This window comes from Nothoprocta perdicaria, unplaced genomic scaffold (assembly GCF_003342845.1).
Source record: "Nothoprocta perdicaria isolate Ctin4 unplaced genomic scaffold, notPer1 scaffold_116, whole genome shotgun sequence".
In the NCBI taxonomy this organism is placed as follows: Eukaryota; Metazoa; Chordata; class Aves; order Tinamiformes; family Tinamidae; genus Nothoprocta; species Nothoprocta perdicaria.
This window is the reverse complement of record NW_020454272.1, coordinates 1,074,781-1,099,249: the sequence shown is the minus strand read 5'-3', so window position 1 is coordinate 1,099,249 and position 24,469 is coordinate 1,074,781. Positions and strand designations below refer to the sequence as shown.

At 36.7% G+C, this 24,469-nt stretch overlaps 1 protein-coding gene across 3 annotated transcripts in view; it reads left to right on the top strand.

Moving 5' to 3' along the window:
* Nucleotides 1-23,531, top strand: part of ANKS1B (ankyrin repeat and sterile alpha motif domain containing 1B) — a 195,679-nt gene extending 172,148 nt beyond the window's left edge. For all 3 annotated transcript variants that reach the window (XM_026053456.1, XM_026053455.1, XM_026053454.1), the window contains 4 exons: nucleotides 8,663-8,749; nucleotides 13,353-13,490; nucleotides 20,197-20,364; nucleotides 21,848-23,531. In XM_026053456.1, coding sequence (XP_025909241.1) covers nucleotides 8,663-8,749; nucleotides 13,353-13,490; nucleotides 20,197-20,364; nucleotides 21,848-21,958 — 504 coding nt within the window. In that variant the 3' untranslated portion in view covers nucleotides 21,959-23,531. The remainder of the gene's footprint in view (nucleotides 1-8,662; nucleotides 8,750-13,352; nucleotides 13,491-20,196; nucleotides 20,365-21,847) is intronic.
* Nucleotides 23,532-24,469: the final 938 nt, after the last annotated feature.

Genomic DNA, 24,469 nt, shown 5'->3' with positions numbered 1-24,469 from the left:
AAATCTTGCTGTCCTGGCCAGTATAGATTTATTAATTATAGTTGAGAGATGCCTTCAAGAACTGAAGAGCTTTCATCTTTCTCAGCATGCAATGGGAAATATTACAAGTTGTGTTTTCAATCAGATTACTGTTTTCACTTCAGATCACCATAGGAACAAGAAACAAGAAGAAAATGTGTTTGCATCAAAATAAAGAAAAGAAAAAAAAAAGTTTAATTGGAGCTAAGAAGAGGCCTGTTTCTACAGTAGATTCAATCTGACATTTATACTTCTGAGCTCCCTGACAAGGTGAAAGGGAACACTTTCATGCTTAGTGACATGAACACAGCAGCGAGGTAGACTCTTTCCTTGCAGTAATGTTAAATCAGGAGTGTTGCATAGACAAATTGCATAGTCTGAAGCAAGATATTTACTGCAGCAACAGGAAACTTTCATTCAAAGCAAAGGTTTTATTCTTGAGTCTGAGTGCTTTTCTGATGTTTTCTTTTTAGAAAAGGTGTTCTTGTATTTCAAGTTCTGGAGAATCAGCTATAGGATTCTGTTCATAAAGTCTGAGTTTAAGTGTCTTGCTGAGTTAAGACCAAAAATGTCTAGGTTAGAATTGTCATAGACTTTGCTTTTCTAATCTCTGGAGAGAAAGATGAAGCAGAGTTTACTCTTTCTTCTACAAAACTAAAAAAAAAAAGAGAGTCTTGGGCTCTCCTTTCTCATTCTGTCTTACATAAAGAAGAAGTTGGATATAGATGGCTATCTCCTTTGTTCTGCTCATCTCTTCATGTTTTTCAATTCCCATATTTCAACAAGATAGGGGAAAGATAACCACTACCCTTCACAGGCCTCCCAATGAAACTAGCCAGGAAAGAGGGAAGATGCAATGATATTCTAGAAAATCTGCAGCAGAGTTCTCCCTCTGCACTCAAACTGTACATCCTATGGCTGTGACCCCCACTAGTACAATGTAAAGGTATTGGTTTACATCTGATAGGAAGGGAGAAAAAAGGGGCATGGAACAAATAATGAGGCAAAAGGACATTATTTTTTCAGATGCTTATATAAGTTATTCAGATCAGTTTAATTAAATTAGCTTGTACAAAACACGATGTCATGCTGAATTTGAATATTCTACTTCATACAGAAGCTATGAATATTTAAAAGCTGAATATTTAAAAGCGGAAAATGATTGGTAGCTCTACTCCATGCACATTGTTCCTCCTTCTTCCATCTGATGCCAGATTTCTATATGTTTTATCTGGAATAATTGAAGAGCTCCATAGTGTTTATTAAAAAAAAAGAAAAGAAGAAAAACTTCATGAATCAGAATTCAGTAGTGCATCTGACTTACATTTTAAGTGATTTGTGTTTGTTTACTGAAAGTCAAGAAACTGCAGTGAAGGAGTTGTGAACGTGAAGGAGGTTTTATAAATCACACATTTGTTAAATACTGGCTTAAGTATTCTTCTTATTGGTCCTTTCTTCTTATTGGTTATATAAAAGCATCTTTTGAATGCTCAGTTCAGTCCCCCTTCTCCGAGCACTGTGCTCAGTGCTTTCTTGGCCTGCTCATTGTGGAATAGCAGGCACTGCCTCAGTTCAAGTTGCTAATAAACAGCTTTAAGAAATGCCCACCTTTCTTCCCTGATTAGTAAGGAGCCTCAGAAGCCAAACACTGGCATTCTCAATCACTCTAATCATCCAGGCTCCTACTTCTTTTTGTACTCGTGTCTTAAAACAACATGCAGTGCCATGTCAGTACACTTTCCAGTATGTAACTTTGGGAAATGGTCCTGCTAAACTGGCCTCCCCATCTATGGTTAAGCCAGAGGAACTTATTGCCACAGAAAACATCAGTTATTAAGCTATTAGCTAGAACCAGAACGTAGTGACCTTACTGAGATCATGGTAGACTTTGTAGCCATTCTTATCCATCGTTTCCAGTCCACGATATGACAAGAGAACAAACATATTCTTTCTAATGAGAAATGTGGACACTCAGAAGGATCTTAGTTTAATCCTATGCCTCAGTCAGCCCTCTTTTGACTAGATACAACTATATTGCTGTTTTCTGAAATTTCCATGATAGACAAAAGACTTTTAAGTCTTTCTTTGAAGCCATCACATCTGTGGGAAATGGAGAGATCCAGCTATTAAGGACAGCAACTGTACAGCATGACAAAGCAGAAAGCATTTTAGTTTCCTAAGACAGGCCTTTTCAAAAAGAGCACCGAAGATTTCCTTCAGGTTCTAGACTTTGAAACTGTTCTTGCTTATTATAAAAAAGTTGGATCTTGCCAACTATTAAAAAAAAATCTTTCAAATCATACACAACTTTGTTAATCTGCAGAGAGCTTATAAATCACAAATATTGTCTTCCAAAGTCAGTGGATATGCCTGGCTGCTCTAAATGTGTGTTGTGAGATCTTAGTAATGTCTCACAGCTGGGACCAAAACTCAGCATCACCGTTCAAGCAACATATCTAAATAGTTTTTCCATTGCAGATAATCACAGAGCAGACAAGTGGACCRTTATTTTGCAAAAATACTATGACAGAATCAAGTATAGTATTTGAGAGTTATCAGCTTCTCTGGCCATTCTTTCCTTAGGGCTTGTAGCTCTATATCTGTAGTGTGGCCACAGCGTGTGGCCTGTGTCTGTAGTGTGGCCAATCTGTAGTGTGGCCAAATCTATATCTTTAGTGTGGCCAATAATATATGTATATTATTCAGAAGAGAAAAAGTTATGAGAAATCCAGACTTCACAGCATGCCAACCTATGTACTTAAGAAGTTTTAATGTCCTTGAACTCTGTGGCTAAAAGGAATGCAGGGTGCAGGAGGGATGTACTGCCCTATCASCAGCACATGAGTGTGTACAGATATTGCAAAAGCAAAAAAATTCTCTTTTTGAAGTAGATGAGTTGCAGGTGCATCCTCAGTGCAATGTTCATATTAATAATGTAGCTTGGAGGCATCCACTAATTGTAGAGAAGTAAACAGTCTTGTACCAAAGGGATTACAGATGCTGTTGTATTCTGTGAGGTATTAAATTATGTCAGTGATGCATTTTTAAGCATCTTGGATCAAGGGAGATTAGCAAATATTTGCTACAAGGCAGACTGTATTTTCAAAATTGGCTTCAAAATGTACTGGTCAAAAGTGAACTTTATTATTTCATYTCATCCACAATATTGTCAAAGGGCTTCACCTCAAAAGGATTTGTACGGGAAAGCTACATAAGCATTTAAAGATATAAGAGACTTTATGGTTATGATAGTGGATGGTACCAATACATGTTTTGAAATGTGAAATTGGATGTAATTTGGAATTAAGAGTTGCTCCCAGAGTGGGAATATGTTTAAGTGGAGTGGATTCCAATGCATAATTAAATAGTTAAATTGCCTGCTACAATCTTCAGATAGCTGTTAAAAACAGTATAGGACAGAATCAGGAGATTCATCTGCAAAAGTAAAAAAGGATTAAATCTTAGGATTTTACAAGCTCATAAACTTGTATTCAGAATGTATGTATGAAATTCCTAGTGACTTGGCATAGCTGAATAATGTCTTTCACTGTGTATTTGGAAGATCAAGTGTAATTACATATGCAGTATAAATAAAWAAATAAATAAATGATAATATGGTTTCCTTTTGGCCATTGAATGAAAACTACGTAATCTGAGTAATTATGAATGTACTTACAGGTGTATAAGTACATGGAAGTGGTCGAAATGACAAAGCAGAAATACTAGTATACCTTGTTTCCTCCTGGTCTGAAATAATTAGATGAAGCAAAAGCATTTTGAGAGTAGGCTGGATTATGCCATATGTTACAGTATAACATATAAGYGCGTGAGCAACTTACGTGGATGCCATTCTGTGCCTACTTCAAAATTTCTTTTAAACTGCTTTGTGTATATATACATGCACAGAACTATCATATTTTATATACCACAGCAATGTTCAAAAATGCTAATCAGGATTAGTGTTCTTAGACCTGCACAGAACAAGTATTGAGGTGCAATCCTATCTTGAAAGTATTAAAGGTACTTAAGGGTTATATGTTTTGTATATGCATTATTTTTACTCTTTTCTAAGAGTATTTTCTAACAGTAAATAGCTAGTTTGTTTTTCTTTATTCACAGAAAAAAGTTCTCTGCCTCTTAAGCTATCATTAGGCTTTGGTAGGTACAATGGCTTGGTGGGTTTCAAATGAAATTATTTGGAATTTAGTTTATKTTCTAATTAAAAGCTCTTATAGAACTGTCAGTTGTTCAGGTGAAAATCAAAATACAGGTGGAAATACACCTATATGTATATACAAGTGGAAATACAGGTGTCCTAATGGTTTAGGACAATTYATGCTACTGAGTTTGCACTCTCTCTAACTCCACCGCTCTTGCATCCTTTTTCTGCACGATGGACCAGGTTCAAAAGGAGAAAGCAGAAGTAGCCCTGTCCGTACAAGATTTTGGCACTGTCCTGCATAACACAAGCAGGGAGTTCCTATGCAAACGCAGAAGGGTTTGAAATCCACATCTTTACTTTAGGGGCAAATGCTGTGATGTGTTACACAGAAGACACCTCCCACCTCCTTCCACAGAAATGGATCTCTATTCTAAACATTGAGTGGATGAAGGCACCAATTAAGCAGCATTGAGCCAGGTGCTTGTTTAGAGGGTTGTTTCTGATGGATTGGCTCTAAGTACCAAAGCAGAAAAAAGCTTTTGTGTGGAAGCTGACTATAGAAAGGAAGAAAATCAGATGCCCCTGGTGCTCTCCACTTACTTTGCAGGAGTACTGAATTAGCAGAGGCTTGCTCTATGTTTCTTCCATATTATTTGGTGARTAGCAGAGCCAGTTCAGAGGGGCATGAAGAGCCTTATTAGAGTCAATTTAAAGCCTGCAACTAACCTTCAGGAATCACTCTGCTGGTGTCCTATTCATTTTCTGTTCAACTCCCCTATTCCTTTTTCGCTCACTCCTCTGCTATCCTTTCCAAGAATATTCTTTTTCCTCATGAGAATCTGTTACTAAAAGAAGCAATTTCATCACAGGAGTCATACTTCAAATATTGTTAGAGACAGTGGTCCCCAATATTCTTTATTTTGAGGAAAAGGAAGGGACTCCATGGCTTGTTTGGGGTCTGAGGAAGCTGAACAAAGGTCGTGTCAAGTTTAGGKCGGCAGCACTCTCCCCTGTCTTCCCATGTGTGCAGTCAAGCCTGCTTCATGGTTCCTGAGTTACACATGGCATACTTACTTTCACATGGTCATCTACCTGTGCCATAGGAGATATTTCAGCAGCGGGACCAAATCTCTTTCTCTGCCATGCAGACTCCATGCTGCATTGAGTCCTCCCTCTTAACAAGAGCAGCAAACTTGAGGAAACACGACGTGCACATTTGTCCTTATGCAGATGACCAACTGATCAGAGACAAGCAATGGCAATGAGCCTGGAATATGCTTGCTGTTCATCCAGATGATTCTTCTAAAGACCTAAAATAAAGAGACAAATTTGCAGTCACAGACAATGGATTTCATAGGAACTATGATGAGTTTCAAGTTAGTGAGCGTTAGTTCAGGTCCATATGCTCCCCAAAGAGACAACAGATGGACCAGAATATTTTGTCATGTCATCATGGATTCACAGGGTTGATACAGTGGCTAGAATATTGAAAACGCAAGGAAATGAAGGTGGGACTCCTGTGTCCCAGCTTGTGTGCAGATTTTGATTGCAGGCACAGGTAGAGATGACCACTTTGCCTACACAGAAGGGCAAAATGTCTGACCATGAAAGTTGTGGTACTTTATGTCAACATCCCAGAAGTCAGAGCCAAAGCATTTCTAGTGCCCAAATATATGAYGTTCATATTGTGTCTCTGAAAGCTCATGTTACAGATCCTGGCAGTCAACTCTGTTATTAAAAAGAAATGAACAAGTTCAACCATGACAGCTCAAAAACACTGAAATCTGGAAACTGCTAGGATCATTGCAATTATATAGTAGACTTCAGGACTTATGTTCTTTGGAGTGGAGCAGGGGAGAATAGGTTGCTGGGTGGAACATGAATGACTATTCTTTATACCTATCTTTTATCAAGGATATCTCAGTACACCATTGCTTGTGCCTGGAGAGCTACAAGTACAGAATTGTTTTTCAAAATCATGTTTCTACACTGGACTCTTGCACTGGGCCCYTTTTGTGTGTATGGTTTGCAAGCTAATAAGGCACATTCATTTTCCCTTACCAGCTGAGACAGTTTGATTTAATAAACTACAAAAGCCCATCAGTTTCTGATTCATCTCCTAATTTATCAGATATAGTTTAATAGTAAATTGGTGAGCAGTTTCACTCAGACACACTCCTGTGGCAAGTCACAATCTAGATTAAATACAAAAGATCAAGTCTGCGTAGACAATTTGGTAAATACAAATTGTGGCAAATATAAGTTGTTTAATGCACAGAAGTGTATGTAGACCATAACATCAGACCCTTAAATGTTTAACATGACATAGCACTACCATCTTGATGCTTCACWTTTATGGCAAATGGAGGATGGTGCAAACTGGACCAGAAATCAGATTATTTAATTTAGTAGCCACATTTCTAAAGAGTATGGGAGGAGAAGAGGAATTTTGTTTTCCTTTGTTAAGAAAGCAAGAAAGGGGGTAATTACAATAATTAAAATGGAAGGCAAAGAGCTCCTGAACGTAGCTGTCAAGCTAGAAAAAGAGGAGAAAAGTTGGATGATTGTGGGCTTGCCAGATGATTAAAGCGATGTTGTCATATTTGTGAATATTATGTCTGGATATGAGCATATGCGGGGTGTGTTGCTTGTTGTTCTGATGGCTGTTCGTACTGCATCTTCCGTACAGTCATTGCCGTGCTTTCTGAGCACTGAAACTGAATTTTATGAAAAGTGTCATTTGAAATCTATTGTAAATGCACATGCACGAGCACACACATATGTTTCTACTTGCTCTGCGTTTGACAAGAATGCTATTTCTTTTCCATCCAGCTCAGAGACTTACAAATCAAATCAGTGTTTTCCCTCAAGTTTCCTTAGACGTTTTACTGTTTAAGATTTAATTTTTTAAAAGTATCTAGCCTTCTGGGTAAAACAACCTTAAAAATTGAGTATATTGACCCTCGAGTGTCTTCTTGAGCCTCCTGCCATCTACCACCAAGAAACATAACATGTGTATTACATGGACAGGTGGGACTGTCTTTGGAAGTTATTTAGAGGGTTTAACCTGCAGGACATTAATTGCAGAATTAATGAGGAAAAGTAGGTAACTTTTAATTTTATGCTGACCAAAATGCAGTCTCATATGGACCTGGAAGAAGATCTGATTAGGAAAATTGATGACAGTTTTCGTCTTTAAGCTTTGGTTAATTTGCTCTCTAGCATTAGCATTTCCTTTTTTCCCAGAAGGACTTTTTCTCAGATATAGCAGCTCTTTTCAGGTTTGTATCTGTGCTGTTTTTATATCTTTTTAAGAACATAAAGAATTCTGCTGCTACTTTTCAATTTCTGTAATGATCAACTGCCATTGTGAACTTTCTAGACTGTAATTTATAGGCCTTGCACTGTGCCTGCATGCTCATTCTGCATATTTTTCTTCATATTTAGCTGTAGCTTTCTCCTCAAAAAAATGRTTTTTCTCTGTGATTGCAGAACTTATCACTCGTCAGTGTTCTCTAAACTCTAGCTCTATTACTTTTCTACCATAGCTGTGTTATTGAACAGTCTTGTCCCTCATTGCATTCCACCTTAAAAAATTTCAAATCAGCTATACACTACTGTGCCATGTGGTTTTTTGTTTATTTTTTTTGTTTTTACTAAATTAAAACTGTAAGTTAATCCAGAGATTTTCTTCAAACCATTTAAAACGTTCTCTGATATTTGCCTGAACTGTTTGACAGGCAATATCATAGCAGTGAATAATGTTATATTGAAGGCACACTAAAGTAGAATTGCATATGAAAGAAAAATAATGGACTTATAAGAAGATGTAAAGAAGAGACCCTGGCAGTGAGTGCATTCAGAATAAACCTCTATAATTCATTGTAGAGCAGATGCCAGTAGGACCTATGTACAAGRAAGTGCAGACAGTGAGACAGTACAAGATGCATCATTAGACTGACAGCCCTAAACAGCTGCAGGGATGTCTCATGTGACAAACCAAACTTCAATAGTAAAAGAGATAGAATGAAATATTTCTAAAACACAACTAATCACAGCAATAAAGAATAATATAGTCTCAGTCTTTATAGCTGGGGGGGAAGCTATAAAGAGAGGGGAGGTGAAGCATACCTGAATAGGGCATATAAGATAGATGTTTGAATACTTAAATGTTTAGGGAAAACTCTGATTACATGACTGTCTTTTTAAAGTAACTCTGACAGAATGATTTCATTCATTTCACATGAATTTCTATCTCCTTTTCAAGAAACTGCAAAGGTCTTATTAGTTTCATAACTATAAGGCAGTTATTTCAAAAGCCCAGAACACAGTCAGTCAAATTAAGGAAAAAAAAGTTAAATATTTATGTAAGTACCTTTTGTTTAACYCAAGTATTCTTTTCAGAAGTAGAAGGAAAACAGAAGAGTGCTGTTCTGGTAATGCAACACAAACAACTCTAACAAGGTCTTCGTTTCGTTTCAGAAGTCTACAGAACAAATGAAGAAAGTACCGACTATTGTTCTGTCTGTCTCTTACAAGGGAGTCAAATTTATTGATGCCACAAATAAGGTATGTGTATTTGCTGAATATATAGCTTCTATTCTTATGCAATGAGAGTGCATACAAGGCTGGCGCTGTAAGGGCACCAAGTGGATGTATTTGCACTTTGTGCTTTCTTTCTTTTTCCCCACTTCTCTCTCAAATGGGTATAAACTGAGTGTCACTCTCCAGAAGCTCAGTCTGGAGGACAAGTGAAGCAGCTTTGATGGCTCGTTTGGAAAACACTGTGTCCAACCTTCTGCCATTAAAGGGCAGCTCATCTCTAGAGATATTTGGCAAGGGTCCTCTATGGAATCCTTTAGCATAGTCTGTCCTACACAGTTCATTAAGACTGCAGAGAATACATACATATTTTTTCGTCAATGTATTTTTATTATTATTTTTAAATATAAAGATTTCTCCACAAATAATAATGTTGCAATTATTATTCAGTTGTATTGTATGCAATTGTATGCAATTATGTATTCAGGGCCAGGCATTAGAAGGCATAAAAAACRTGAGACTTGAAGGTCCTTTTCAAATTAAGAGTCTCTCAGAGGTAATTTCCTGGAACTGGATATTTGAACTCCAGAACTGTGAACTTCTTCACAATTTTGATTCTTTTTTTCTTTTTTTTTCCCTCCGTTTTATTGTGCAACACTGCCCTGTTTGTTTTTTACATTTTAAAACAAATCTAACATCTTATTTTTTCTTTCTTTAAGGCAGAAATTAAAAGATGGGAGAACTTAGTGATGGGTGGGACAATGGAGTATTTTCATTTAAAATAATAAGTACAAGCTTCATAAGCAGTACTAAAATAATACACAAATTTCTTCTAGTGTCTAAGTTGGCAAGAAAATGCAATCTACACTGATGCTTGCATGTGAATGGAAATTATCCTTTCTGATACATGACTAAAATTTGCTAAGCCATAAAAAACATAAATCAGGCTATCCAGCTACCTCATCAGTTTAATAACATATATAACAGCTTTATGTCACTGAACGTTCAGAACACACAGTCTAACCCACTATCCTTCAAACTTGCTATTTCAGTTTATAAAGGTGCTTAATTAGAACTGAATTTCAAGTGAGGCAACAAAAGTGGATTTGTGATCTTTTCATTCCTAGGGTTAGAAAATGGTATGAAAGAAAAACAGAGGTGAAATTGCCCTTATGTCAAGTCTGACCCCTTTGCTAGAGCAGACAGGCCAGGGATTCCTGTCAGCTCCTTTTTCTTCTATTGATTCAAAACTGAGCTTCTACAGCCCTCATTTCCTATATGTTCTCTGATGTGCCAGGCATAAATCAGGACATTGTAATGTTATTAACTCTACCTTGGACAAGGCTGTCTTTAGCTCTTAAATCTCTTCTGTAGTGTAAAGGACATAACTGTCATTTCCTTAGGTTTGGGAAAAAAAAAAAAAAAAAATGGAGCTTCCAACATCTCTTTTTATAGTACATAGGACTCTTGGATGAGAAACTTAAAGGAAGTCTGGGAAGTTGCATTAGGTAGCCCTAGGTTTGTCCCACTGAGCTTGTAGTGCTATAGATGCATTTGATCACATTAAGGAATGCCACAGTCCTGTGTTGTTTGGCAAATGGTAGATTGCTTTCTCTTCAGTTCAAAATCTGCACTGCCTTTCCCTTCTGTAAAAACCAGGTAATAGCCCGCAACTGTCCCTGGAGCATTGTTATCATCCCTGTCCACAGAGTGCTGTACCTAATTCCTTCGAGACCCAAAACAGATTAGCACTAAGGTGAGCTCCTGTTCGGACTTGTTCTGCTTCCATTTGAGCTTATGGACAGCGCTGGGCACCCCTTCTCAATAAGCGCTTACTTTCTAGTGACAAAAATAGCCAGCAATTCCGTGCTTGAAAATTCAGCTCTCATGGCTGTTCATCCTTTTACTTCATGCTACCAAGCTAAGAATTTGTATTCCGAGTTATAAGAGGCGAACCTTCAGGTTACAAAGGGGCTCTGACCTCATTCCACTAAAGCTGTTTGAGCGGCACTTGGAAGCTTGGCATGACACCACTTGGACACGACACACCATTCCATTGCGATTGGGGCCAGAAAGAAATTGCTACCTAGAAAAAGTGGGTAATCGGAATTTTCTCTTGCTCGCATCTAACCCTAACTTCTGGGCTACTTCTGCCAGAAGAGAGGGTGTCCAATGCAATGTAGGCAAGTGATATAGGCTGCTTATCAAAATTTCAGACACTGAAAGGTAATTCCTTGGCAGAACCAAACCTGGCTTTTGCCATCRTTGCTGTTTCAGAAGCTCTGGAAGTTCTTCTTTACAAAATGGGTCACAATTTTTAGAATGATCTAAACTGGTCTTATATTGCTCATCAATGCCTAAGAAGAGTACCCAGAACAATAAAGCAGTTCATAGCCTTTTCATTTCTACAGGTACCTATGATCCAGATTATGACTCTCCAGAGGGGTGACCTTAGGAAACAGTAACAGAATGCACGGAGTTCACAGGGCATGTTGGCAAAACAGCCTGATTTCTCTACGAGTTTGCAAACACAATTTAATTTTAGATGTACTTTATTTTATTTAAAACAAACTTGATATGGATATGTTTCCAAATTTTATATTATTCAAAGTTAAAACATTAAATTAACTTGTATCAGTTATGACTAAAGTACAAAACGTAGTTTCCTTTGACTGATCACTTAGGAAACCTTTCAATATAGCTGAGCTTTCTCCCATAAATAGGGAGAGTCAACCTATAAAATAGGTTKACTACTTTGTGGCTCTTTGTGGACTTTATGCCAGTTTTATTAGCGTAAGTATTTAGCATGATTTTAAGACCTTCCAAGCTTTAATTCTTTCTCCTCTTTACACTACAACATTACAAACATAACATCAGTGATCCACACCTATATCTGTGGATATCTAAATCCCTGGTTTTGGTTAACTTGTAATTCTCATCAAAATCTTTATTGATGGTAAAAGTTATTAAAGAGAACAAAAGAAAATAAAATGCTTAAAGTAACATAAAAAAGATTGTTAACCAGAGAGTGTAAGTATCTTTGGCATCCATTGTCATCCATTGAAAGATAAGTACTAGTTTTGTCATTTGTATGAATAATTCTGTATACAGAAATAATCAAATATGTTGCAACAATTTAAGATTGTGAGGGTTATTTCATGTCCTCAGTAAGAGTTTCTTTATCTTGATRTTATCGCAATTTGAAATACAGAATGCTTTTTTTTTTTAAGATCTTCCTAAGCCATTATTTCTTCAATTAGATATTAATATGTCTTTTGGAAAACTTGACACTTACATTCAAAGGAGAAAGTTTCCACTTAGCAAATGAAGGAAGATGCGATGACAGCATCTTAAGTGACTTGTTTGCATATATTTCCTTCTCTTAAAAAAAAAAAAAAAAAAAGAGGAGGAGGAGAGAAGGTGGGAAAGAAAAGACAGGTGTGGGGGTAAAAACAGAGATACTTAGAGATTGTTTTAATTTGAACAGATGCCACTAAGGCAAGAGCAAATCACAGATCTCAGGGACTGTGGCACCGCAGATGTCATGTGTTCCTTGGTGCAACAGAGATGTCACACTGCGGCAGCCTCGTCCTCTTTGCTTTTKGGGGGAAAGTGATAGCTACTGTCAGTAAGGCCACAATTCAGAGAAGTGTTTAAGCTAACCTCTGCRGAAATTCATATTCAATGAATCATTCTTCAGTTTAAATAAGTCATTTTAAATGTGAGTGTTGCTGAATCAAGGCCTAATCATAAGCCACTATGCAGTATCTTCTTCTCTCTGGCTTCATGGTTCCTTTGGCCTAAATACAATAATTACATATCAGTATTATATGTAATGAATATTGATAATTTTCTCCAAAGCTTTAGCTAGCCTGTTTTTTTTTTTCCTGCCATTGGACAGACATGCCCTACCTGTATYTCAACAGTGTGCTATAGCTTACATTCGCTTTTGCAAGTAGTGTTGCTTGGTGCATGAACAGTTAATTTTTCTACATCTCTCTTACAGGATGCTGTTCTCAGTAAGTGAAGGAAAACTACTATATCCTTCTGTAGTGCTTTTTTTACCAAACTGAAACCTTTCAAGTGGATTTCAAATGTAACTGAAATTATAAGTAGTGCTTTTTGCTTGAAAGGCTATAGCCCAATATCTTCCTGTACTTCTTCAATATCAATGCTTGGATATCGAGCCTGTAGAGTTTTACCAGATCCTGTCAGTGGACTGAAAGAGTATGAGGTGGTGCTTACTAGACACAAAACCAGCAGTAACAGAAGATGCCAATACAGTGTTTTGAAATAGTAGTGAGAGCTGTATACTAGGAGATGTGTCTCTTTTTCCCAGGATGCTGAATAAGCAGTACAAACCGTAACTTGAAAGACAAGCAGGAAGATTTTAGAACATAGTAGTTTTCTACCAGATTGTCGTCAATTGTAGTGCTCATTGGAGAAGATCAGAATTTTAAAGCTCTGTGTTAGAAGATCACACATGGAGCATATTAAATGTCTTCTTATAAAGGAAGTTATGAGGTACTTAATCACAGCAGCTATACATAAACGCAAATCTGAAAAGACGGCTTTTAAAACTCTTTTACATTTAATTCCTAAATTGATTGAAAATGTCTTTTTTAAACAGAATATTATTGCTGAACATGAAATCCGTAACATTTCCTGTGCTGCACAAGACCCTGAAGACCTTTCTACATTTGCGTACATCACTAAAGACTTGAAGACTAATCACCACTACTGCCATGTATTCACTGCGTTTGATGTGGTCAGTTTATAGGCGATACTTATTTAATAGCTGTTTGTGAATCACTGTTTCTGTTAAAATTTTTTCCRGGTACATAGTGGTTAATGGATGGTAGCATACATTTAGCACACAAAAAGGCTAATCTAATATGAATAGTAACAGGACGTTTTGGGAGAAAAGCAAATATTTTCCGTGGTATGAGCTCATTTCCCATCTGAAATAATTCTCTTCTGTAGTCTCAGTTGTTGACTCTAAATTAGCAAGTAGCTTTTTATAAAGGCCTTGACACACATTTTTTCTAAACTACAGGTAATTGCCTTGCAAGAAGTTAAAATACAAGTTTAGTTCAATACATCTTCCAAAATGTTTTATTTAGACTTTTTGATGTTATGCTGAATAAACTGGAAATCTAATGGCATGAAATTGCCTGTACAAAAATATAGAGAATATATGAAAAAATCTGTATTAACTATCTGGCATCTATTTTAAACAGAGAAGTGAAATGTACACCTATTTTTCAAAGATGACAGCACACAGATAGCTACTAACATATGTCAAGAAATCCCAGGGATATTTGCTTACCACAGTGAATCTCAAGACATTTGAAACATCTGAAGAAATGTGTGGAATRTTGTCTATGTGTTTTTGTATAAAAGATACCCCTGTAAATAATAACAGTATATTTTTGGGTGACCTCTCTGTTCTGCTCTGCTAACTCCCATTTCAATGGGAGTTTTAGTTTAACAAATAATGCAGATGAGGAATTTGGGGAAATTTTATTTTAGCAGCAACTTTGCCATTTGAAAACAGTTCTTTTTTTGAAAACAGCAAGTTCAAGCTACAATTCTTGCTTTCATGTTTCAACTCTCCTTAAAAATATAAGAAATATTATTTCAGCAAAAGTCCTTAACTGTGCTACTGTTTTGGTAGAAAATGACTACGTTCAAATGATGCTACACAGGCTGCCAGTGTCTCAAGAAACCATGAGCACATGTCAATTAATCAGTCATATGGTTCCCAACTAAAATTGTTGAAATAGCTTAAGGCTCTAAATTTTAAAACTAAGAGGAAGGATTATCCAAAAAGTTTTTGAATACTTGCTTAATACCMTTTGAGTTAAATACAAGAGAAATTTAAAATAATATTGAAACTTTAAAGTATTTTAATATAGTACAATGTGTGATTTCATGAAACATGCTTACATGAATAGTAATAAGTTAGGTCAAAAATAAGAAGAGATGTTTGAACAGAGACTTTTTATTTGTGACAAGGGAATTAACACTGAAGAGTGATGACATATAGGAGAGTTTGAATAATAGGTATTCTGGAAGGTAGGTTAGAAGAAATTTTACGTTTTTGAGTTCTTACATTTAAATTGCATTAAAAGTTACCAAAGAAAGATAGACCACGATCAGCAAGATGTTGTATTATATAGATATTTGTGAAAAATGAAGGAGTTGAAATGAGCCTGATTGAAACTACTATGGAATGTATAAATGGATTAGGAGAAATTTTAACCTAATTTGACTCAGGTAATGTTGTATTTTCATTAGATGGCTAATTACTGCACACAGTGGGTTCTTGCTTGGCAAGTAAAGAGTAGTGGCTGGAATAATTTCAACATATTTCTCAACATATCTTAAAAATAGCTTTTAATACCCCCCAAGCAATCTTAATAGTTATTTTAAGCAATACTGATAGTTTAATGTCTAACTGTCTTAATTTAGTATTCTTGTGCTACATAACCCTCACTGGGGTGTTGCCTACTCAAATATGCTCTTTTGTATGTTGCTTTGTTTCTCAGGATCTAACATTTCAGATGTAAGTTCAAGCTCCATGGAAAACAGTTAGATATTCAGAGCATAAGCATACAGAAAATTATTTTTTTTACTTGAAGTCTTACCCTTTTATGTAGACTGATCTTACAGTTTACCAGCAGAAACAGAGCAATGACTGTACATTTAACTTCTCTATTCAGAGTTGCAATTCTATCATCAAAATTCTAAAACTGTCAAGTTCAATAATGTTTAAGAGGAAGAGGATTGGGGAGAGAAGAGGATTTACTGATAAATATTTGAAATTCACTCTCCTTTATTTATCTAAAGCAGATCTAAAACTACCAGTGAAGGACTTGCTCTGGATAAACAAAGTGTCCTGTACCAAACTCCAGTTCACATATGAGAGATGTCCAAAGTAATTTTGATCAGGTATTTCCTCACTGCCCAACACACCTATGAATAGAACACAGCTGGCATAAACTGGAACAATTTATGCTCTTGTTCAAGTCAAGGATTAGACTGGTGCTCTACATAAAAATCTACAGATTTTTCTTCTCTGTATCCTTCTGTCTGTCATTGCGCAGATTTATGCTGGATAAGAGAATTAGGAACTGCTATTTTCCATATTTAACAGAGAAGGAAAAGTCCATGCCTTCAAGTCTCAAAACTTCTTTTTATTGTCTTCTTCCAGTAGATTAAGGAACTTGAAATAAAACTGCCGAAAAAACTCTTCTGTCTTCACATGGTCGTCCCGGTCGATGGTGGCATCCCCACCATCACGGAGCAGAGAACTTCTCTCCTTTGCAGCCACAGAACGCATGCTCAGACAGCACCATTTCTGGGGCATGTAAGATAGAGCAAATATAAAGACATTTCAGTCTCCCCAGCAATTTCCTTGACATGGAGCACACTCAGCTACAGTGAATCTTCAGCTCACAGGCAAATGTTGCCCTTCTGTATGTCCAGTCTCCATCAATGGCTTGTTCAGTGGCTTCGAAAGCCCACTTTAAGGCTTTGAAAGGCTTGATTTTGTTCTCCTGTTGCGTAGAAAATCACRTTGTGTGCTACATTTGAGGACCGGCATGGATTCAGAAGTGTTCCATCTGCCACTTTGATAAATGCAGATGGAGAATGGATCAGGAATTTAAGTTGCAGGACTATCTGTTCGTGAAAGCCTCATGCAATCCAGGAGTCCACAGCTCCTACAAACAAATCATAGACATGATCCATTCATACATCTTTCTCCATTGAATGCYCCAAACCTCATACATTGGAGAGGGCAGACAAACGCATGTCCTTTCCAGGCCCTCCCGAAAATGTTTTCTGGTCTGGAGGAATAAAGCACTTACTGTATAAATGTATATGTATGTCAGCTGCACATCTCAGAGAATTCCAGTTAACAGTAATTTGTCCTTCCTGGTGGGCTTTAGTAGTAGAAATACTCATTCTTTGGACTTGAAGACTCTATTATGACTAAGAATTTAGACAAATGATTGTGCCCGAGGAAATTGGAATTTGAACTGGACTGGGATTTTTAGATTTGTCCTGTTAAGATTCCATCCACCCTTTTCTGTTTGATTTTTTCAACAGGGATTTGAGGTTCAGTACCTTGAAAACAGTTCTAACTGATATTCCCACATCAGGGAGTTCACACAAATCATATGTGAGACTCCAGAGGAAATCTCTTCAAATAGGACCAGATTTGACATTGATTTAAAGGGGAAAAAATCAATAAATAAAAGCAGAATTGTGTACAGCTCTCATTATAACCAAAGCGTATTTTAGAAGAGGAAAATAATGTTAACTTTCAAAAAAATCCTTCACCAGTGACATTTTAAGTTTTTATAGATGAAAGACAAAAATTAGCAGTCTTATCCTCTGTCTTAAAATATTCTTGAAGCTGCAGCATTGCCTTACGGAAGCATGAAAATATAATGAGGTGGCAGTGCTTGCTACATCTTACACTAGCTTCATATACACTTAAATCAGCTAAAGTGCAACAAAACAATTAGCCATTGTGGTGGACTGAATGGCCGTGGCAGAAGATGACTGACTCAGAGTGGCACCGAGGCGCTGAATCGTAACATTGCCTTGCAAACAGGGCAGTTGACCTCAGTTTCTCAGACCAATTTCTCAGAGGGAGAGGAATTTAGCAGTGCTGAGAAGCGCCTTGTTCCTTTGCTTGCTCTCCAAGGAGCTTGTGGCGCTGAACGTCTTGCACAATTATCAGGGGATGCGCAACCATCCAGGAGACAGACTTGTTTCTCTCCTCCTTTTTCTGTCATATCCAAAATTCACAYATGCTTTCTTTCTGTGCATCAGAGGAATTGCCAATATGATTTTTGTGGTTTTGTTTTTCCACTCCGAACCCCAGTGGAATCCCACTCTTACCTCTCCAGTATGCCCTGATAAGAAACCATGCAACCCTATTCTTCATCTTCCTGCCTCTGTACTGCACATGAGAAATGTCTCAAAACAAACTTATTTGTTTCTCTCCTTTTTTAAAATACAATGTTGCAGGTACCTGTTTTACATTTCAAAGGAGACAATTTTAAAGCCTTCCTTACCTCTGTTTGCACACTTCACCTCTTCAAGGCTCTACAGCAGTACATAATGTATGAAGTTTATGTACATATTCTGTTTCAGGTTACATTCAGAATATGTTATATTTCAAAATATTTATTAACCACAGAAACATTTATGTGTTTCCAGGGGTTACCGGGCTCCAGATATGCCTATTTTTTTTCATTTTGCAGACTACACAAGAAAACAAACCATAGTAAATTCTGACCCAAGAGAAGCTCCACACTACATGGTTTATGTCTTTATATGGCAAATTATGTGCTTTTTTTCCCACTCTTATAGCRTGATTTTTCAGACTTGTCTCGCAGAGACCTTTTTGTATGCCACACTGGATGGTGCTTTCTGYCAGCCTCACTAGCACTACAGTCTGTTTTTTATCCAGGCCATTATTACARTATCTGTCCTGTTGATGTATTCCTTATCAATAACATCAGCTACTGTAGATAATGACATGGAGCTACAGTTGTCACAACAGTAAACTAAGATGCCTCTAGAGTAATATTCCTATGCTATTAATATGCATACTCCATTTCAAACAATGCTATTTTGTCCATTTTTATCAATTGTATCGAATTGTTCTTAATTCCATGACCAGTGTTTTGCTGAAAGACAGACCAATTTAGCCTTTCTTTTATGACTCCACTGAGAAACCACATTCTCAGTGTTTCCCAAGGCCAGACAGTTTCCCCAGGTTAAAAGGGAGAGACGATATGGAGACTATTGCTATCAAATCAGGCAGACATTTCAATTTGGAAAGCTGTGAAACTTTGGACGCTCACTGCCATGAATGCAGTCATAGCAGCTGAGCATTTCCCAGCAGAGAAGTACAGTTGTTTTTCTCCCTGACCTAATGCAGACCAGAGTTGGCACCTTTGTAAGAAGCTTTGAAGACGATTTTATAATGAGCTAAATCTGCTGAATTGAGCCTATTCTTTCCAAGTACATATGTATGATAAAGAAGGGATGKTTTTTTTTTCATATACAGTGAAAATGCAGTGTATGGCATGAAATAAGGTGATTATCCTTTTAACTGTATTTAACTACTAAAGGTTCTGCATAGCTTTCTGGCTTGTTGCAAACTCAACACTTTCAATTTAAAAGGACACCTTGATTTAAAACAGCAACGTCTGAAATTAAATCAAGAGCATGTGGGATTTTTAAAAGTTTCACAGTAACTTTAATAGTTTCAAAGTCATACAGAATGGCTTCCAGTTTTCCAGTACAGATGCTCAGGATTGAGGGACAAACATCTAAGACACCTAAGAATTACTCTAGGGAGACTGCAGGACACAATAAATAACAAGTTTGAAGGCTTGCATTTGCTCTGCTTTGAAATGTTATTGGAAAGTTGGTTGAAGTCTGTGAATAAAAGTACAAAAACAAAACTCCAAAACTTAAAAAAATCCATAGAATTTCACTTGAGATTTRGATTTTGGTCAAACTGGAAACTCACAGCTGCTCTTTAGATGATGTAAATCTATGCTGAAAAAGTGTTCAGACTGACCCTCTGGTTCCTCGTTCATGTTTTGTAAAGCTTTCAACARGTTCTTTTCCACATATCCAATAAGAATTTAAAGTATTCTTAAGCCCATTAAACTGGTCTTATTCTTGAAGAATCCGACTTCCACAGAAATAGACACGAACTGCTCAAGCTTACAAGTATACCCTGACCTGTCAGCTTAAGCTCAATCTTGYTTGGTTCTAAAAAAAAATGACTGAGAAAGTGGATCATTTATTTTCAGGCATGCATAGGTGCGGCATGTCTGCAGAGTGGAAGGTGCACTTCTGACATTTGCCTTTTGTCTTTCTGGAAATGCCATGCTGAAGCTGGAGAGCCATCCATTTGCTTTGCAGCTCCGTGGCAGTGCAGCACWGGGTGCCCTGATGCACCTGGGACAGGGAGCAGTGCAGCACACTGCCCATCTGGAGCGGGAGGACAGCTCWGCCCCAGATCAGGCCTGAAATAAAGCTACGTGAAACATCAGATAAGTTGCACAGTGTAAGATGGGTGATACCCTGCGAGCAGGGAAAACAGGGTGAGCTGAGGATGGGGATTTCATGTACTTGTTCTAAAAAGAGATGACATCCACCCACTACTCTTTTCATGTTTAGCAAAAAAAATCTTTAAAGTCTTTAGGCATAATCATTTTCACTACAATAAATGACATTTAGATTGTCCTTGATCAATAAGAAATCAAGTGAGAAATGTCAAACACTGTAGAGACTTAGCAATTCACTACTGGTGTTTTTAATTATATTAAAAATTACTGCTATAGGCAATACAACTACTCTTGTACCTAGCAACACTTCAACCTAATGCTAATTCTAAATGTTACTGGCTTTGTTTTTTTTTTTTTCCCCTCCAGAATTTAGCATATGAAATCATTCTTACACTAGGACAAGCATTTGAGGTGGCCTATCAGCTGGCACTACAAGCACGAAAAGGGGGCCATTCTTCAACCCTTCCAGAAAGCTTTGAAAATAAACCCTCCAAACCTATTCCAAAACCACGCGTTAGCATTCGGAAGTCTGTGGTAAGTAGAAAGTAGTAGCACATGCCAAAAAGAAAAAAAAAAAAAGAAAGAAAGAAAGAAATTCAACTATACAGTAAGAGTTTCTATATGTAAAGTTGTATAAATTAATATACCTGTTCAGTCAGAAAGGGTCCATCGCTCAGCTGTGCCACCTCTGCTGAGTTGCAAAGTCGCAAAGTCGGCCGAATGATCGGCCATGTGAAAATCTGCTCAGTTCAGATTCTTCCAGTTTAAGACGTTGCCTGGCTGGTATCATGCATTGTCTTTTATAGTAATTACAGAGTTTTTGTTGATTCTGTCTAATTCCAGTGTGTTATGTTTTTCTCGAGTGCTGAGGATCACAGGCAGTGCCTGATTCTAAAACTGTTCAGTTCTATTGACTTCCCTGAGACTGAATCAAGAAATAAAATCAGCCCCACATTTATGCATTAATTCATGTGTGAAGTTATTTCTGAAAATCTTATGCCTAGTTTTAGTAGATAAATTCTTATCATAAATATCTGCTGTTAGTGATTAAAAAAAAAAAAATCTTCTGTAGATAACTAGAGAGATGGCTTTAAAGCTCTCTAGCTGATCTGGTACCTGATCGCTGCATGCACCAATCGATATCTCACAAATTCTGAAGTTTGCTTAGATAAGATTGCCGAACTATGAATCCTAATCAGATTACAAATCCAAATCAATATACAATGAGGCTCTTATCTCAGCAAACAACTTATTTCTTGCCCTTTTTAATTTTTGACCTTCAGTATACCCACCCATTTCTAAACTGCCCTTTCTTTAGGATTCAACCTACCTTTTTCAATATTTCCTTTGGAATCTCAAATTCCCTTTGGAATCTCAAATTCCCAAGAATCCCATGTTGTCGGAGCCAACACCTTCATTGCCTCAATTTGAAATGCCATCCTGAAGAGAAATACTACTTTGTGGCAGCACTTTCAAAAGATTATGAAAACTATCTTACATCAAGTGAGACAATAGGCACAATGTGATTTGGGAGGGGAAGAGGAAAAATGACTGCATGCTGTGTCATAACCACTGGATATAAAATGAGAAATATATTCTGTGATAATTATAGGATGGGAGGAAGAGCGSTAAAAAACATGTGACTGTACCCTGTGTAATCCTTCCCTCCCAGAATCTTCACACGTAAAATTTAAGAAAGAGCATTTCCTGTTTACTGATGCCATTAAACATTAAAAGGACTTTTCAGTATCAAAGATGGCTTTAAAGATAGTTTTAACTAACTATGATGCTCTGTAGATTGAGGAGTAGACATAGCTCTGATGTAAACAGCAGAAAGAGGGCAATCATAGACACACAGGTGTTTAGACCACTGCACTGACTGCTGCAGATTTTAAAATGGGACTCTACTCATGTAGGATTTGCTCTGTATTCTATTTTTTTTTTTTTTAATAAAAAGCTTCTGCTAGAAATGCTGTGCACAGAAATGGTAACCTGCCTGTTTGCCTTTGCTTTAAAGCAGATAGATCCTTCCGAGCAAAAGACTCTTGCAAATCTACCATGGATTGTTGAACCCGGACAAGAAGCCAAAAGAGGCATTAATACCAAGTATGAAACTACAATTTTCTGATACAAAACTGATCCCCTGTTCCTTGTTGTGCCTTGCACTCCAAGCAGTCACAGCACAGCCTTTCCTTTATGGCAAAGTTTCAATCCAGCAGAGAGGAAGACTGCACCATAAGAGTGGCCTTGTAACTAACAAAAAGGCTGATAGTCATTTCTGGTGATGTTCTTCTTCCTGCCGCACTGACAGAAGAATGACACTATACGAGGACTTTTCAAATTATGGTCTACAAGAGGAGAGAGAAAAATTATTTTTCATGCAGTTCTCCCTTGTGACTCTGCCACAGTGCTTTCTTTGGTTTCTTATTTTAGAATTCTACTTTTTAAAAAGCAAAAAAACTAACGGTAATGCTGCCTCTGAGTAGAATATTTGATTGGTTTTTTATTTAAATCTTGGCAGTTTTTAATTGAAATTGAACCAGAATTAATAAATAGAGCATTTGTGAAACCACTGAATTCATTAATAACTACTGCATTGAATAAAGAATTCATTAAAGTGACAAGAAATTAGGTACCCTGATTTCTATGTGCACTGGTTTTATATGTAATCATTGGTGTCCTTTGATCCTCTGCAGAAATAGAAGCCTCTTACATTGTGACAAAGGATCAGAGTTTTATGAATGGTTATAAAAAGGTATTAATAATGCACAGAGAACATTTCTTTTATTAGATATTTTTATGGAAGAGAAGTACTATAGGAAAACATAGGAATATTTATGGAAAGGAAGCCAGATTAATTATGAAAAATATTGTTTATTTTAAAGTCAATTAAGAAACTACTATTGCAGCATTATGGCAGTTATAAAAGTTGTTGCATCAGTGCACGGGATGTTTCATGTGATCAGTCTGGAATGAAAGCAGAATGATCATTCTACTACACCTACATCTAGTTTATGCAATTCAACATTGCTATAGCCATGAATTCTACTAGCATTTTAAAAAAATCTCAGTGGTTCTAAAAAAAAAGCAAAACTATGAATTTTGCTATCAAAATTTCTGTCAAAGAAAACTTGCTTGGAAGAGTGTTGATAAAATTCTACTGCAAAACATTTTCTAAGTAAAAATAGCAAGAAAAATAAAAAAAATCCAAAGTAATAAAATGTTTTCATGAAACAAAACAGTTAAGCATTTGCTTAATATTTGATTAAATAAGATTTACCTACATTTTCTTTAAAGTGTTTTAATTTTTTTAATGTCTGTGGAGTATTTGTATAATACCATGATGTATATTTATGTAGAATTGAAATTATAACAGTACAAATATCACTATAGCAGAAAAATTACATTTTAACGTATATTGTTCTATCCAGTCAAATTGTGAATCATTTTGAAGTTCATTATAGAGATATTGATAAATTGTGTGGTTGTCTTAATGTTTTTTTAATTATTATTTCCTATCCAGCTGAGGTTTCCAGTCAGAATCATCAGTTGGTGAATTCCAAAAAAGATAACTGAACTTGGTTTAAACCTGATAATTGTATATGGTTTAGTTAAACCTAATTATAGCGCTGAGTGATGACATACTTTTAATACAGTATTCAATTTACTTGAAGAAAATAGTTCCTTGTACATATTTTGCCTATTCACTGTTGATATGTACGTAGTCAACTGACAGTAAAAAATAACACTAAAAATATGGTACCAAAAGGAAAATTGTATAGGAGAACAGTAAATAGTAGCCTCACTGCAACAGATACTTATGTAAATATGCTTGGGCTTCCAGTTATAAATTTTGTAATTTTGTCATTTATTTATATCCTATAAAAGCACACAAAATAAAATGAAGTTGTACAGTCCCTATGCTTTGTGCATCTTTTTTCATTGCTAGAAGAAATAAGGGGCCTGATCCAAAGGATACTGAAATAAGTGAAGGACTCGTGTTCCTCCAATTCCACTGAGATTTACATCTTTTCCCACACAAATCCAGGCAGTGTTATAGAGACATTTTTTATTTTAGGATTTAGATTTTGTGTTCAGAAGGTAAAGCTAATACTCTGAAGTCCTTAAATAACTAGTCCTTCATTGCACATGTAAACTGCTGGCTTTCCATACTTGATCTCACCTGGTAAGAGTCACCCAGGGAGTTATCTTAAAACATGTTCTCTTCAGGCACCAAAAGCACAAAGCAGTGAGATTTTTAGGCTATTTCACTGGGACGCCTCTTATGCAGCTGAGTGATATCTAGAATTAAGAGATGAGGCAGGAATTGTTGTACAGCTCAACAGACCTAAGTAAAAGAGTTGGAACAGGAAGGCTTGGTGACTTAACAGAAGAATTTGATCCAGTTTCATCAAAGAGATGGCAAACAGGTAGGGTGAAACCAGCTGAACTTTTTTGGTACAGTTGCAAGGGCGAAAGATCCTGCAGAACTGATCAAAGACTGATAGGGCAGAGTATGAGGGTAAAGATGAGAGAAAAAGTTTGTGGTAGTGAGACAGTGAGTCTTTGCAGTCCTCACATAAAAGTAAAATGGAAGGAGAAATAAGAGGTAAAAGCTGCAAAGTGCTTTGCTATTGAA